The sequence below is a fragment of the Sciurus vulgaris genome (assembly GCF_902686455.1).
Source record: "Sciurus vulgaris genome assembly, chromosome: 12".
NCBI classification, from domain to species: Eukaryota; Metazoa; Chordata; class Mammalia; order Rodentia; family Sciuridae; genus Sciurus; species Sciurus vulgaris.
The window spans coordinates 101,604,635-101,620,853 of NC_136473.1; the positions used below are offsets into that span (position 1 = coordinate 101,604,635).

General features: G+C 32.4%; 1 protein-coding gene and 1 pseudogene across 8 annotated transcripts in view; both read right to left on the reverse strand.

Moving 5' to 3' along the window:
- The window catches only part of CEP350 (centrosomal protein 350), a 140,552-nt gene that overhangs the window by 33,525 nt on the left and 90,808 nt on the right, over positions 1–16,219 (reverse strand). For 6 of the 7 annotated variants that reach the window (XM_079105902.1, XM_079105904.1, XM_079105898.1 and 3 more), the window contains 4 exons: positions 14,065–14,222; positions 7,170–7,292; positions 5,829–6,028; positions 1,184–1,395 (listed from right to left, as the gene is read on the reverse strand). In XM_079105902.1, the coding sequence (XP_078962028.1) occupies positions 1,184–1,395; positions 5,829–6,028; positions 7,170–7,292; positions 14,065–14,222 (693 nt within the window). The remainder of the gene's footprint in view (positions 1–1,183; positions 1,396–5,828; positions 6,029–7,169; positions 7,293–14,064; positions 14,223–16,219) is intronic. The other variant, XM_079105903.1, reaches the window with a different exon arrangement.
- Positions 55–1,172, reverse strand: LOC306641086 (DNA-directed RNA polymerases I, II, and III subunit RPABC4-like; annotated as a pseudogene). The gene has a single exon. The product of its transcript is annotated as a DNA-directed RNA polymerases I, II, and III subunit RPABC4-like (transcript).

Below are 16,219 nucleotides of genomic sequence, written 5' to 3' on the forward strand. Positions count from 1 at the left end.
AACAAAAAACTTTATATGAATTATTAATACCTAAACACAATTTGGTTTGGAAAATGAAATAAAATAATATCAAATGTATATAGCTGTATTCGCAAGTGTGCTAAATGAAAACCTATGCAATAATGAGAAATATTAAAGGGTCAAATCCAAATACAAAGGAAAACACTGAATTCCCATGTTTCATCGAGCATCAAAACCCACCAATCTTTTGGTTCTTTTCTTATACATTATTTTGTATCCACATTCTCTGCATCTGATTGGGTCTCTGGATTTTACTTCATTTTCTGTGTGACATTCTCCACAGATATATCATTGGCTGCTGCTTTAGGGTTGAACATCCTTCTGGATATCCATTCCTAGTACATATACAGCATGGAGACTTTTCCCCACATTTCCAAACAGAACCCCCTCTATCTTGAGTTTGTATCAACCCCTTTTTCTTTGAAGTGCAGAGCTAAGGATAGTACAGAAAATCTCATTCTAATAAAGGCCATTATTCTAATTTGGAACCAATCATTTCAGATCTGTTTTACTTTTTTTTTTTTTGGTGGTGCTGGAGATTGAACCCAGGGCCTTGTGCATTCAAGGCAAGCACTCTATCTACTAAGCTATATCCCCATCCCTCAGATCTGTTATAAATAGAGAAAATTATTACTTTTATTCTGATTACGAGTTAGCAGTTGTTAGCTAAATTATAGTAAAGGCACTCTGGTATGATTTAAGATCTTATTGTTTCTAAGACAAAAAACAGACTTTAGAAAGAACTTGTGTTGTTCTTAACGAATTATCTCTATTACAGACTTTAGAGGTTCCTATCCCCTCAAATATTAATAGACTTAATAGCATATAATCTTGTAACTGCCACTAAAGCTATAATTCATATATTTATAAATCTATAGGAGTAAATTAAAAGTTTTGTTTCTATTCAAATGTTACAATCTATATACTATAAGTATGGGGGATAGTCAATGCTGTTATTTTTTCTTTAATACCTTTATTTTATTTATTTATTTTTATGTTGTACTGACGATTGAATCTAGGGCCTCAGGCATGCTAGGCAAGTGCTCTACCTCTGAGCTACACCTCTAACTCCTCAATGTTGTTATTAATAGGAATAACATAACTGTTAATAAAAACCTAAAAGACAAGTTTCTTTTTAAAGGAGCTTTAAGCATTAACTTACATGTTTACTAGGAGAGGTAGAAGATTCTAGTTCCTGTGAAAAAACCATTTCTTCAGTAAGTATACTGTGATCTGGACTCCCTGGCTGTTCCTGCACAATAGACTCAGATGGTATATATATAACAGCAGGACTGCCCAATTCTTCTGGAATAGAGCTTTCACTGTTTAGATGAGAGTAGGAAGGTACTGGAGATTCCTCTTCACTTGGTATTTCTAGAAAGAGAGGATAAAACAAGAAAAAAAATACATAATCTTGGTCAATAAAGAAATTAAACTATTATATTTTACATTTGTCTTTAGCGTAAGATCACTAGTAGCATTTAGATATAATCTGTTTGTTAAAGTAAAATATCTGAGGCATAGATATTCCTAATGTTAAATAAATATTTTATTTGGTAAAGTGCCTCTGGGTTTAATCCCCAGTTCTGGGGACAAAAAAAAAAAAAATTAAGGTCTGTAATAATTCTTTTGGACCTAAAAATCTATAAAATACATTTATTTAACATTAGGAATATCTATGCCTCAGATATTTTACTTATTTTACTTTGACAAACAAGGATGACATGATGTGTAAAAGCATTTCATTTAAAATTTTAAAGTTTTTATTTTGGTGCTGCTGGCAATTGAACTCAGGGCCTTGTACGTGCTAGTTAAGTGCTCTACCACTGAGCTACACACATCTCTAGCCCTGAGAGGTGTTTTCTAATTATTGTGTATGCATATCAAAATCCGAATGTTGGAATGAATGAATGAATGGATTCTAAACATCATCAATAACGCAATTAAAAATGGTTTAGAAAATATAGTAATATTTAGGCAGGAGGGAACAGAATCTTTTATGGTTCTACTTTGTAACATTTTTGTTTCATAATAGAACTATATACTAATTTTAAAAATTCAAACAATATAAAGACTATTAGGAGAAAATAAGTCACCTGTACTACCTTCTCCAATCAGATATTTTTGTGGAAGTTTTTTTTTTTGCCTTTTTCCTTAATTAAAAAAATATAATAATAGTACAAGAATCATAGTTAAAAAAAATTCAAAGTTTTGCTCAAAGTGCAAAAGGATATAAAGTGACTACTTCACACTCATTCCTAACCACTTTCATCTGTCCAATTTCTACACCTCAAAGGTAAAGCAGTGGTGCCCAAGTTTGGTTGAAGTATGTGTGTGTGTATTTCTAGACCTTTTCTTATATTCCCTTGACTATTTAAAAATAGTTTTTAAAAACTGTTAAAACACACATAAAATTTACTACCTTAACCATTTGGCATTAAGTACATTTACCACCATCCCTCTCCAGAACTTCTTCATCTTTTTGAACTACAACTCTGTAACAACTTCCCATCCCCCTAACCCTTGGTCCCTGGCAACCACCATTCTGCGTTTTGTCTCTATAATTCTGACTACTCTAGGCACCCCACAAAAGTGGACTCATACGCTCTTTGTCCTTTTGAAACTAGCTTATTTCACTTAGTGTAATGTCCTATAGGTTCATTCATGTGTCAGAATCTTTCTTTTTATGGCTTAACAATATATGACATCCTCACCAACATATTTGATCTTATGTTTTTTTAATAGCCAGCCCATGGATGTGAGGTGGTACCTCATTGCATCCCTGACTTCTGAAGACAGAGTTATATGTCAATAGGAGTCTGGCAATATTTGGACACTTTTAAAGAAATACAGACAATTATTGGTCAAACTGTTTCTTTTCTTTTTCTTTTTTTCTTTTCTTTGTTGGTGCTGGGGATTAAATCCAGGGCTTTGTGCTTGTGAGGCAAACACTCTACCAACTGAGCTATATCTCCAGCCTGAGTGTTTCTTTTAAGAGTCATGCAGCAGAGCAATGTTTCAGTCAATGACCGACTGTACATACAACAGTAATTCCACAGATGATAGTAGAACTGAAAAATTCCTATCACCTAGTGATGTCGTAACTGTTACAAAGTGTTAGCACAACCCATTACTTGTGTTTGTGGTGATGCTGATAGAAACAAACCTACAGTGCTGTTAATCATAAAGAAGTACAGCACATACAATTATGTACAGCAAATAATACTTGATAATGATAATAAATGACTGTCACTGGTTTACGAATCCACTAAACTATACTTTTAATGTTTTCTGAAGCCTGAGAATGTTTTTAAAGCTCACTGGTATTTGATAATTTCTTGCCTCGACAGTGCTTCATCACCTTATTTTTTTGGTACCAGGAATTGAACCCAGGGGTGCTTTATCACTGAGCCACACTCTCAGTCCTTTTTTATTCTGAGACAGAATCTAAGTTGCTTAGGGCCTCCCTAAGTTGCTGAGGATGGCTTTGAACTTGTAATTCCTCTGTCTCAACCTCCTGAGCTGCTGGGATTACAGTTGTGTACCACCATGGTCACCAGTGCTTTGTCACCTAAAGTAGAACCCACAAAATAAAATCCCCAGCCTCCCTGGCTGCTGGGACTTAGGCATCCCCAATCTGATGTCCCTATAGAAAAAAAGTTCATTTTGGAAGTAATCTGAGAAAGAAGGCTCCATTAAGAATTTATTTTAGGTGGTTTTCAATATTGTGTAAATTTTTCAGAAGTTGCAAAGTTGAGTCCTCAATGCAGATGTGACATTAGTAAGGTAATTATAACAATGGCAATTTTCTTTAGGGCTTTCTAAGTTGCTGGGGCAGGTTTTACATCAGGCCAGTCCCATAATACAGTTTTAAAATTATTCCTGAAAACTATGAATGGGTTTGAGTCTCTGCTCATCTCAAAAATTTTGTCAACCACTGAATACCCTTTAGTTAAAGGAACTTTTTTTGTCTGGTCAGAGTCATATTTAGATGTTGCAGCAATATGCTTAATGAGTACACTGCTATTTATTTCATTTTAATGTATTTTCCTAACATTTTTCTTTTGCTTATATCACCTAACTTCTTAAACTATTCATAAGTTTTATTTCACAAGATTAAAAATTTGAATTGAAATAGCTTTTATTAGACTTACCCACTTTTTTTCCACAATAAGTTCAGGTAAAATTAACATCTGATGACACTGAATCTATCTATGAATATGGAATAATGTTCAATTTACTTGAGTCTACTTTAACATCACTCAATAAAATTCTAAATTTTCCTCCATAAAGATCTTGTGTACTGGCTAGGCATGGTGGCCAACACCTCTAATCCCAGTGGCTCAGGAGGCTGAGGCAGAAGGATTGCAGTTTTGAAGCCAGTCTCGGCAACTTAGTGAGGTTGTAATAAGCAACCTAGTGAGACCCTGTGCCTAAATAAAAAATAAAAAGGGCCAGGGATGTGCTTCAGTGGTTAAGCACCCCTGGGTTCAATTCTTGATATCAAAAAAAAAAAAAAAAAATCTTGTATACTTTTTGTTAAATTTATAAACAGGTACTTCCTATTTTTAGTTTCTATGTGTATCTTTATTTTTCAATCAGATTTTTCTATCCAAATTTTTGCTTGCCTACAGACATATAATTGAGTTTTGCTTTTTGGATTTTATAACCAGCAACCTTGCTACACTCATTTATTAATTCCAATAACATCTAATTATAATAACACCTCTGGATTTTTCTATGTTCTTTATCAAGTGCAAAGAATGAAAATTTAACTTCTTCCTCTACCTATGATTCTTAATTCTTTTTCTTGCTCCAATGAACTAAAACCTACACCCAATGTTTAATAAAAGGTGAAAATAAGCATCTTTGTCTTACTTCCAAATTCAGAGAAAGCTTTCCATGTTTTATTAATAAGTATGGTATCTGGTGTAAGTTTAGTTTTTTGTTTTTGTTAATATCCTTTATTAGGTAAAGAAAATTTCTTTTTATGGCTGGATTATCAGAGGTTTGTGTATTTTATCACAAATGCTTTTTAAAATTTTTATTAAATAACTTTTCTGAATCCACGATGTGATCATGTATATTTTCTTCTTCAATCTGTTTATATTAATTTACCACATTATTATTTTTAATGTACGCTAAACCCTACTTGTCATGAACCTGGTGTGCTAATATTTATTTAGCATAGAGGAGGTTGGTCTTTTCCTTTTTGACACTGTCATTTTATAAATTTAATATCAAAGTTATACATTAGCCTCATAAAATGAATTGAGAAGTGCCTCCCTTTCCAACTTATGGAAAAGTAAATAATGATATGCCTGGGGTTTCCCCTTGAATGTCCAGAATACTGCTGAAGTTTGAGGAGGTGTTTGTAAAAAGATAGTTACTGAGGTACAATTTCTTTAATGGTTAAAGGACAAGGAAAGTTTTCTTTTCCCCCGAGTAACCTTTGATAAATTGTCATTTTTTAAAAAAAATTGTTTTTATAGTCATAGATGGACAGAATGCCTTTCTACTTATTTGTTTGTTTTTATGTGGTGCTAAGGATGGAACCCGGTGCCTCACACATGCTAGGCAAGCACTCCACCACTGAGCCCAGTTGTACTTTTTTTTTTTTTTTTTTTAAAAGAATTTAACCATTTTTTCCAAGTATTCAGATTTGTGTTAGCAAGAGGTTATTCACCATATTTTATCTGTATTGTCCTCTTTACCCTTAATCAGTCATGTTTTAACAAGAAATGAAATAAATCTTTCAAATAGGTTAAGCTTTAGTTTTTAGTCTGAACAGAGTTAGTATTTATTACCTTTATGATCTGTTCTCTGGCCCTCCAGTTCTTTCTTAGGCGTTTTGGGCTTTGCTAATTCTTTGTCCCAGGCAGCCAAAGCTTGCTTTTCCATCTGACGAATTTCTGCTTCTTCTGCATCTAAACGTCTCTTCCACTCCAGGAGCTCCTCTGCATGTTGCCGCCGCTGCATTAGTTTTTGCTCTCGCTTTGTCAAAAACCTATGATCACAGCATAAAGAGCAGTAAGAGAATGAACCTAGAGGCAAAAATCATTTGAAAGCTCTATTTTTCATTACCTTATCAACAAGCTGTGCAAAATAACAGACGCTTTGATGAGTCAACTTATTCAGAAAATGAATTCATTTTTCACTTATAATGATTTGCAAGATTAGTAAAGGAAAGATGTGGGAAATTCAGAAAAAGAATCTTTGTGGGGCTGGGCTGTGGCTCTGGTAGAGCGCTTGCCTGGCATATGTAAGGCACTGGGTTTGATTCTCAGCACTGCACATAACTAAAGGTACATCGACAACTTAAAAAAAAAAAGAATCTTTGGGATATATGGACTGATAATATTTATTTATTTCTTTTAATAGGTGGTTCTTTTTGATAACAGAAGATGTAAGGAATTTATTCTGAAAGCTCATACCAGAAAACACACAAAACTCAAGACAATGAAGACCAAAAACAACAAGAAAAACCCCTTAAGTTCCACAAACAAGCAAGCAAACAACAAAAACAAAAAATGTTTATGTCCCCTTTTGACTTTAATTTTCAAATTCTATCTGGTTTTGCTTTAGGTCTAGTGAGTTTGGCTCTCATTACGTAAGAGATGCAATGTCAGGTGATAAATCTTTTTTTAGGGAGAGAATATTGAGCATCAGTCAAATCTTATGCATATAAACACAATCTGAATGAAAGGATGCATCAAATGTCTCAAATTTTCAATTTAACATAATCTCTGATCTTAAGTAGCCAATTATCTCTTAGATCAAAGGGATTAGGAGAGATTACCAATTTAGGGGAAAATATTTGATTAGTTTAAAGGCTGTTAATAAAATCTCTTCAAATGCAGACGCCATGGCTAAGTGGTAGGTATGCTATTCATATAACTGGTGTCAGATCTACAGCAGTAGTTAGCCAACAAAGATGCATTCACACACCCAACATTTAGTCCAAAGCACAAGAACTGCCACTTCTGGAACAATCATCATGTCAAATTAATGTGGAAACACAAGGTAAAATCTATATGATATTTGACAAGAGGTCTCCAGGCTGTTAAAAAAAAAAAAAAAGCAAACAAAACAAACAAAAAGAACAGAGCATGCTCTATCAAAGAGTGCACTGAGAAAGGTGCAGTTACCTGACCAACTGGTTGTAGATATACAGCTGGAATTTGGGATGAAGGTTGGGAAAACAGACACTGAGAGAGGCCCAGTGATGAGACGTAAAGACAGAGAAGAAGTAGTGAACAGGAGAGCAGTGTCTACAAAATAAGGAGGAAGATTTTAAAACCAAGAGATCAAGAGGCAGGAAGAATGAGATAAGGGAAAGCATAAGAGACGAGTGAAGAATTTTCAATATGCTTCCTAAATAACATTATAAGCTACTCGGTTAAAACAAGTGTTACACTCCGTGTGACATAGAAAACATGTACTTTCACAGATCTTACCAATGATTTCTGAATAAACATGCCTTTCTTCTCAAATATAACTTAACCATCATGTGTACCCTCAGTTTAACTTACTTGTTTGTGAATAATGAAAAGTACAGTGTGGGACTAATAAATTTTCAAATAAGTTTTGAACCATGAACCTAGTATATCAGCAATTCTACATAAATAGATAACTCTAAGCAATTGATTTTTTTTGTACCTTGTTATGTATTTTAAGCTTGAAATTAAATGAAAAGTACATTTGCCTTACTTAACCGTATCATAATGATCTAACATGAGAACAGTTTAAACCAATGTGTAGAAGAATACCTCGTCAACCTCATACGTAAAAATGCTAACAGAATCTACTGGAGGTATCTTGCTTTAAATCTAACAAAGGCCCACTTAAATAATAATGTTGAAATTCAATGCCCATTCTATAAAATATCAGAATGTAAAATTAAGGAAAAAAATGAGCTATTCTCAAAAAATACTATCAGTCAAAAAATATGCTATGGACAGTTCAAACATAAGGTTAAAGATAAGAAGAAAATTCTATACCCTAAAGTTACAAAAGTAGGAAAAAAAATCCTAATTTTTCTTCTTTTGTAGTAATACGTAGATCATTATACACATACACAAAAGGATAAATAAATCTAAGTTTGAAAGGTTAATTCTCTTTGACAGAGCATGCTCCTGTTCACATGCACACAACAACTTGTAGATCAAGGCAATATATATTGCCTTGGAAGGGCAAGGAGTAATATCAGTATGTCATAGAAGTGAGAAAATCTAGGTAAAAATCCAGCCACATTTGGATTTTAAGAAATATATATAATCTTGCCTATGCATATATTTAGATACAGACTATTTTAATGTTGATTTCTCCACATATTTTATTTCCCCTTTATTTATTTACACACACACACGCACACACACCTGGATTGCCTTGATTTTCTGCACTGAAGTTCAATGAAAAACATTTCTGCAAATTTCAGTAAGACAATTTAATTTTCCTTGCCATTCTTTATGAATGTACAATAAACTTATTTTGATGTTCATTATCAAAATATTATGTAAAACCAAATGTTCTTAGCAAAAGGTTCCAAAAAATCTACTCGTAACATTCAAATATCACCCACCCTCTTAAGTGTGTAACTGCTAAATGCATGCATGACCTAGTACAAAAAGTAAAATAATATTGGAACACAATGAAATAAGGTGTAAAAATACACAAGTTAAATTTTTTCACCCAGCCCAATATAGAAAACAAATTTTTTTCCTACTAGGACAAGAACTGACATTTACTTTTCAATTATAAAGATTAAACACATTCAAAATCTCTCGCTTAGAAATGAGGAACAAAAGAAATGACTAACAGAAAATAAAAATAAAACAGTTTAGGAAAAGTGTAAGAACAGTTTTAACTTAATTTGTAAAGTTAGAACTTCTTCCCCAAACACTTCCTTGTTTATACAAACATTCTAATACTAAACAGTGCCCTTCAAAAGCTGAAAAAAGTTGAGACAAAAGAGCAGTACTTTCCCTTAAAGTTAACCATCACTCAAGATAAAGAACAAGTAAGAAATAAACAAAATTTATGAATTATGGCTACTAACATAAAATGACACTAATATTTTTTATGGATGATATCAAGGCACCCCTCAATAAGGCCTCTGGTGGTACCAGAACACTGGACTAGGATTAGAAACACAATAAATTTAATCTAGTATGGAAATCATTATGTTCCTATAATGCTTGAATTTAAAGAATTAATTAGTAAAGAACTTAATTGCCTTTTAAAGTCACACTTGCACATAGACTTGTTTGTGCTGCTATTCAACTACAGGAATAAGCCACCTAGCACTATTCCAGTTTCAACAAACACTATTAAGAAAGGCAATTTTCTATTGAAGATAATGTTGTCATCAATGTAATTTTTAAAAAAAGTTTGTGTCTAAAAGCAGACATGCTAAGCTTTAACTTTAACTAACTGAAGTCCAGAAAGCAGGGTTCTAGTTCTAACTCTGCCATTCTGCTGTGTGTGAGCTCAGGCAAGTCACTTAACCTCTGCGGGTCTCAAATACATCATGTCAAACAAAGATGAGGTCCCCGAGAACCCTTCTAGTTCTAACATTTTAGGATTCTTTCTCCATTCAAGAGCCTCCCACTTTTCAAAATTAGCATGCTGCAACACCATATGACATGACAACTTTTTTACCCACTGAGGTAATACAACTATGGACATTATTCCAACTGATTATAAAAATCAAGTATAATTTGAAGGAACAAAAGATTATGTAAATTTTAAATGATACTTGTTGATCTAAAATCCTTCAAATCTGAAAGAGAGTATATAAAATAAATAAAATTTAATACCTTAAACTGTTTAAAATTCCTTCTGGATCTATAATCCTTTAATTCTATATTGTTATAAGTAAAAATAGAACATAGTGCTTTAAATTTTAAAATGAATTCTTCCAAGTCTTTAAGCATCTTTAATAATACTCGAATGAGAAGATAAATTAGGATATGACCTAAAAGAAAATGCAGTTTAGCTTTTTCCTATAGTAAAACCTACTTCATTACTTAAAATTGTGTAATAATTTGCATACAGTTTAACAAAATGATACACTATTCTTCACGTAGGAACTATAGATATTAAAATGCAATGTTATATTATCAAATTTTATTCAGTTACTAACCTTAGACTAGAAAGTTCTTTAAGACAATTATATTAATCTAAAGCAATGATATTTAATAAATTATTTAAGATAATTCCTAACAAGTTATTTTCTTTAATATAATATCAAAGACCCTGCTTTGAAAAATCCTTAATTTTAAAAATTCAGATTAATGGTAGAGATTCAAAACTAATTAGACAAACCATAAATAACTTTTTATTATTTATTTATTTATTTATTTATTTATTTAGAGACATGGTCTCACTAGGTTGCTAAAGCTGGCCTTAAACTTGTAATCTTCCTGTTCCTGCTGCCCAACTAGCTGGGATTATACTCATATGCCAATGTAGTCAGTTCATAAATAATTTAAGACAGAATAATATCATAAAATATTTATCTGCTTAACTTTCTGGTTAATTATTTAAAGTAAACATTTTGTCTATTTAGTGATTTTTCCCTTTTTTTGGTACCAAGGATTGAACCCAGGAGCACTAAACCACTGAGCCACATCACCAGCCCTTTTTACTTTTTATTTTTGAGACAGGGTCTTGCTGAGTTGCTTAGGGCCTGAATTGCTTAGGGCCTGAATAAGTTGCTGAGGTGGCTCTGAACTTGTGATCCTCCTGTCTCAGCCTCCTTAGCCACTGGGATTACAGGCATGCACCACCATATATGAATTGTTTCATTGTTTTTCTAAGCAAATTGGGAAGTATAGAAGGAATGTCTAAACTGTTTTGAGACTACCAGCTAATTTTTCATGCTATCTTGGTCTGAAATGAATGTTAAAACCAAAAACTACTTACACTTCTTATACTAGAAAGCAATTCCTAATTAAAAACATATTTAAGTCTGAACATATTCATGAAAATTTCCTTGAAATACTTCCGTCAGTGAAAATTTTTCCTTTCTTAAACTTCCTTAGCAATGGCTCTCCATATACTTTTCTAAATGATCCTGCCATGCATTTTTCCCCCCCAAATAAGACTTTTGAAGGCAAGGTTTGTATCTTTATAACCCTCAGAAACTAGTATATTCACACATTACTCAAAAAATAATGGCTGAGGGAGCAACCATATAATTAACTTGTTACATGGAAGAACAAGTTACTGTTAACAAATGAAAGAAAAAATGTGTGGTGTTTTATTTTAAGTATTGCAGCACTTCCATGCTTCATTTGCTCTGTAAACCATTTTCCTGATATGGCATTGGCAAATTAACAGGAAAAGTCACCTACATGTTGTGCTGTCTTTCATCAATATCTGTTTTGTAATGTTAGGTAATTCACTTTTATTATAAATAATATCTGTCACAGTAATTAAAAAAACTCGAATTCCATTTACAAGTAAGACCAAAAAAAGACAAGTTTGTTCGGTAGCTTAGATTTACTGCGTGTCTTTTACAAACTTACTTTCATTATTACTAATGTCTTCCACATTTTTAATTTCTTTTTGCTTTTCACTATATTAAATGGAAATTATTTATAAAATGTCAAATCAATAATAAAGTCAAGAAAAGTCTTATGTTGGAAATATAAACTTTAATGAAGGCATTCTTGTCTCAGTGAAACATTAAAAAATGAATCTTTTACCAAGTCAAGAGTGATACATCATTTTAAAAATATATATCTGTCATAAAAATTCGAGTTCAGAAGGCTAAAAATAAGCAATGACATACAATAAAAAAGTTCTCCCAAGATGTTAAACTTCTTGGGAAGGATGACCACTCTTTGACAGTTACTTTACAATAATAAAATAGGTCTGACTGCCTCTGCAAATCTATGGAGCAAATAATAGTACCTGGTCACATAGAGGCAAAGGTTCAAATAATTTTATTGTTAGTCACCTACTGTTGTAAGGGGACTACAAAATTGAGTAACTCTTCACTTCTTGAGCTGATACTACAACATCTGTTGGAGCTGAAGGAAATCTAACTCTAAAACTCTGGTAATATAAATGTCATTTAAATTCTAGTTTTCCCATTACTTTGTTTCAGAGATCAAAAAAAAAAAAATAGTGCTTTACAATATTGTTTTCTAACACATAACCAATTTCAGAAAATACTCTAGCTCATCCTCAAATTTCAGCCATCATCCAAATATTTCTTTTTCATTACTGCCCTTATTCCATCCCTACCATAAACACAAGTGCATTGCTTCAGACAGCAGATTAAGAAGTCACGGAATGTTTCAAGTCTTATTCTCCTTGACAAATGTTTCAAGAGTCTACTCTAGTAGTTGATAAGAGAAGACAGAGAAATACAAAAATTCAGTGAGTAATATTTCAGATTCTACGAAAACACTTAACAAAAACAGGAACAGTTAATAAATCCAACCTTAAATTTGTTATTTAGGATTTTTAAAGATTTAACCAAATCTAAAGCAAGCACCACAGAAACTAACCTCACAGACTAGGATTAGCAGTTTCTTCTAAACATGTGGTTAAATTTTAGAATACCATTCATAGAGACTGGCAATGAAGATCTTACTGAAATAAAAAAGCAAGGGATCAATGAAAAAAAAAAAAAATCACCCCTGCAAATGGCTTCATCCCAATATTCAAAGAGATTTGGAGGCAGGTATATCAAATTGGTGATAAAAATTTGTAAAAGAGATTATTCTAGTTTTGAATTCAAAGATCTCTGGAGCAATGCCTCTAAAGACTAATGGAAAAATTTTATCAAAAAAGGAAGAATGCATCTTTAACCCAAATTTCAATAAATATTTATTTGAGGAAACCTTAGCTTATCCCACAGAAATCATCTAAAAAGAATTATTCACATATATAATAATATTTAGCTTTTACCTTGTTAATTTTTTTTTCTTTTTAAAACTAGGGATTGAACCCAAGGGTGCTTTACTACTGAGCTACATCTCCAGTCCTTTTGATTTTTTATTTTTAGACAGGGCCTCACTAAATTGCTTAGGGTTTCAAATTTGGGATCCTCTGCTTTTGCCACTGTGCCCAGTTAATCTATTACATTTTTAATTTAAAAAAATTGTCTTTATCTTTTTAACTTATTTTCATTATCAGTTTATATATTCTTTAAGTCATGAAATGGCTTTCTTATAAAGAAATACCAACATATAACTGCACTTACAGGAAATAAGGGATTTGACTTAAGAACTGCTTGACTATCCTAAAACTAATTAAATCAAACATTGGTTTCACATACAAATATAAAACATTATTAAATTTGGCCAAAGGATCTCAAGGTAACAATTTAGGTTCAGTCTATGGTTCAAACTGCTAACTTAAATGCCAGTCAGTAAAAATTTCTAATGATTCTCTTTCCCAAATTCAGTGGGTTTTAAAGAAGCTAAATATGGGTAATGATTACAGAGGCAAGTATACAGTCTACAAGAATCTAATTTATAACCATTTTTAATTAAATATATACCAAAAAGTGAACTATCTTGTCACATAAATGTCACTTTAAATGATCAAATCTAATATGCAACTGAGCTACATTCAAGTAGGAGATTTTTTTAAAAAAATAATTCTTAGAAATGTTTTAGAAGAACATTAGAGTACAGAATAATTCCACACCCCAGGAGAATCTGCGCTTTCCTGCTTTCAGCTGAGAAACTGACAAGGTAAAAATTTTACTTTACCATTTAATTAAGCCTGAGAGCTGCCAAACATCCAAAGGATGAGATGTCAACTAAATATACCATTAGTTGCTCCCCAAGTTGGTAGACATATACAATAAAAGGGTACATATTCAAATATGACTTCGACTTTTGAATAAGAAACCAGTTTACATCAAAATGAGAAAAACTGTTTCATAATTAAGATCTACAGTTAATTGACTTCAAGGTTGATCCAACATTACTGCTAAAATGTTACTGAATCCATAAAACATTTTATCTTAATCTATAAAGCATATTAAAAATATAGGATATATTTATAAAAATGAATTACTTCTCATCCATGCGGCTTCTCATTTTCTTCAGTTTCTGCATGATGCTACTAGTTTCACTGCTGGAGATTGAGATGGGAGAAGGACTGCGAGTCTCCAAATCAGTTGGTACAGGACTAGTTGCCTTGTTATCCTTTGTATCATCATCACTATGAGAGTCCTGCAGACACAAAGAAGCAAAATTTTATTGGATTTCAAAAGGATCTTGAAATATCTTAAACACTGTCAATTCAAAATTAAGTTTAACTTCAAAACAATGTTTCTAATAGTAATTAAAATTAAGATACAAGGCACGAAAATATATTACACACTTAAAAATGATTAAAGTGAGAAATTTTACATTATGTATATTTTTGAGACTGATTATATCACTTGTAATGGTTAAAAAAGAAAATAAAAAAATTTAAAAATCCAAAAAAACTCCAAAAAGAAATTAAAAACTTTTGCCAGTAATAATCTAGTCCCTAATTATACTCTCAAGTTTTAAGTTGTACCATGTAAAAGGAATATATAACTAGACAACATGACTATATAAAACACATTGTGTATAGACACAGACTGAACAAAAGATGTAAAACTTACTTTAAACATACTAAGGAAATCAATTTTTTTTTTTTCCTGGAAGTATTTCTTATGGAAAACAGTATTTCACAAATTAAAAAGTGTTTGTAATGAAAACATTTAGAAACTATTGGTTTAATCACTACATTACTTCTGATGAATAAAAAGTGAAATGTTAATTGCTTAGTATATCTTTCCCAAAATAGTTATTTATACACATAACTGTTAAGGTAGTTGGGTGGGAATAATTATGACTATTTTTATTTGTGAAAAATGCAAACAATGCACAGCACTTCTTCCCACTCCTCTTCCTAAACAACACAGTCCAAAAGTCATCAGATGGAGCAGAACAAGGCATGTGTTCATGTGAGGGTAGAGGGAGACAGGGGCCAAGAGTGGATATGGTTATCCCAGTGAGATGCAGAGAGTATCTGATGCAGCAGGGCAGCCCGCGTGGGGAATCAGAGTCCAAGCAGGGCAACAAGGATGTCCTCAGGAGTGCAAACACAGTAAGGACAGCTTTCCTGCAGAGAACCTCCTGGCTTAGGTGTCAAGAGTCCAAAGAAGGGAAGGAAGGCAGAGGGAAGGAGCAAGGAGACGGGGAACAGCCCAACTTAGGAGTCAAAACCCAAACAGAGAGAGAAGGACATTCACCAGTTATCTGTCAGAGAACAGAATTCTAAAATAGAAAACAAAAACAAAGAAAAACAGAATGAACTTTGTGATATTGGACTGGAATTGGAAGTATCAGTATAAACTCCTGATTTTATTTATACATATTTATTACACACACACACACAAGATGTGACTTTCTATGTCTACATAAACTTATGTATCTACTAGATTTGTTGCTGAGGAGGAGCAAAACCTGAACAACAATGAACATACTTGAGCACCAGATTTTGTTTTCTAAATAGCCCTCCTCAGAATATCAATTAATTTTAAGGCTGGGGCAGAAATTCAAAATGATCCTGAAACATGATCATTGTTACAGAAAGCGTGAAGTTACTCAGGAATGATAAGACATATCAAGTGGACAGAGAAATTTGTGTGGAGAAGTTTGTAAAGGCCCAATGTGAGAGAAAGTGAGCATCACATAAATAATGACAGTAACAGATTATAACTCTAAGTAAATAGGAATTCATGGGTTAATTCTGATAAAGGTAAGAGAATAAATTTAAACTATGGACAAAACATGTACATAGTTTCAAAAATATTTCTAAGTGAAATACCTATTAATTCTGAAGGGAAAGAGAAACTTTGCAATTAAGCCTGGCAGATACCATTTTAATCAAATGATCATTAATAATGGGATCAACCAAAATTATGTGCCACCTGATTGAATGCAAAAAGAATATAAAATCACTTCTATGATATACCTGCCATAGATGCACAACCTGAATCTAGTCATGAGGGAACATTACACATAACTCAGTTAAGGAACATTCTACAAAATAACTGACATAAATCTTCTAATGTGTCAAGGTCATGAAACTCAAGGAGTATTTTCAGACTGAAGGACACTAAAGAAACATGAAAACTAAATGCAATTATGTGATCTGAAGTTGTTTTTCTATGAAGAATACCATTGTGACA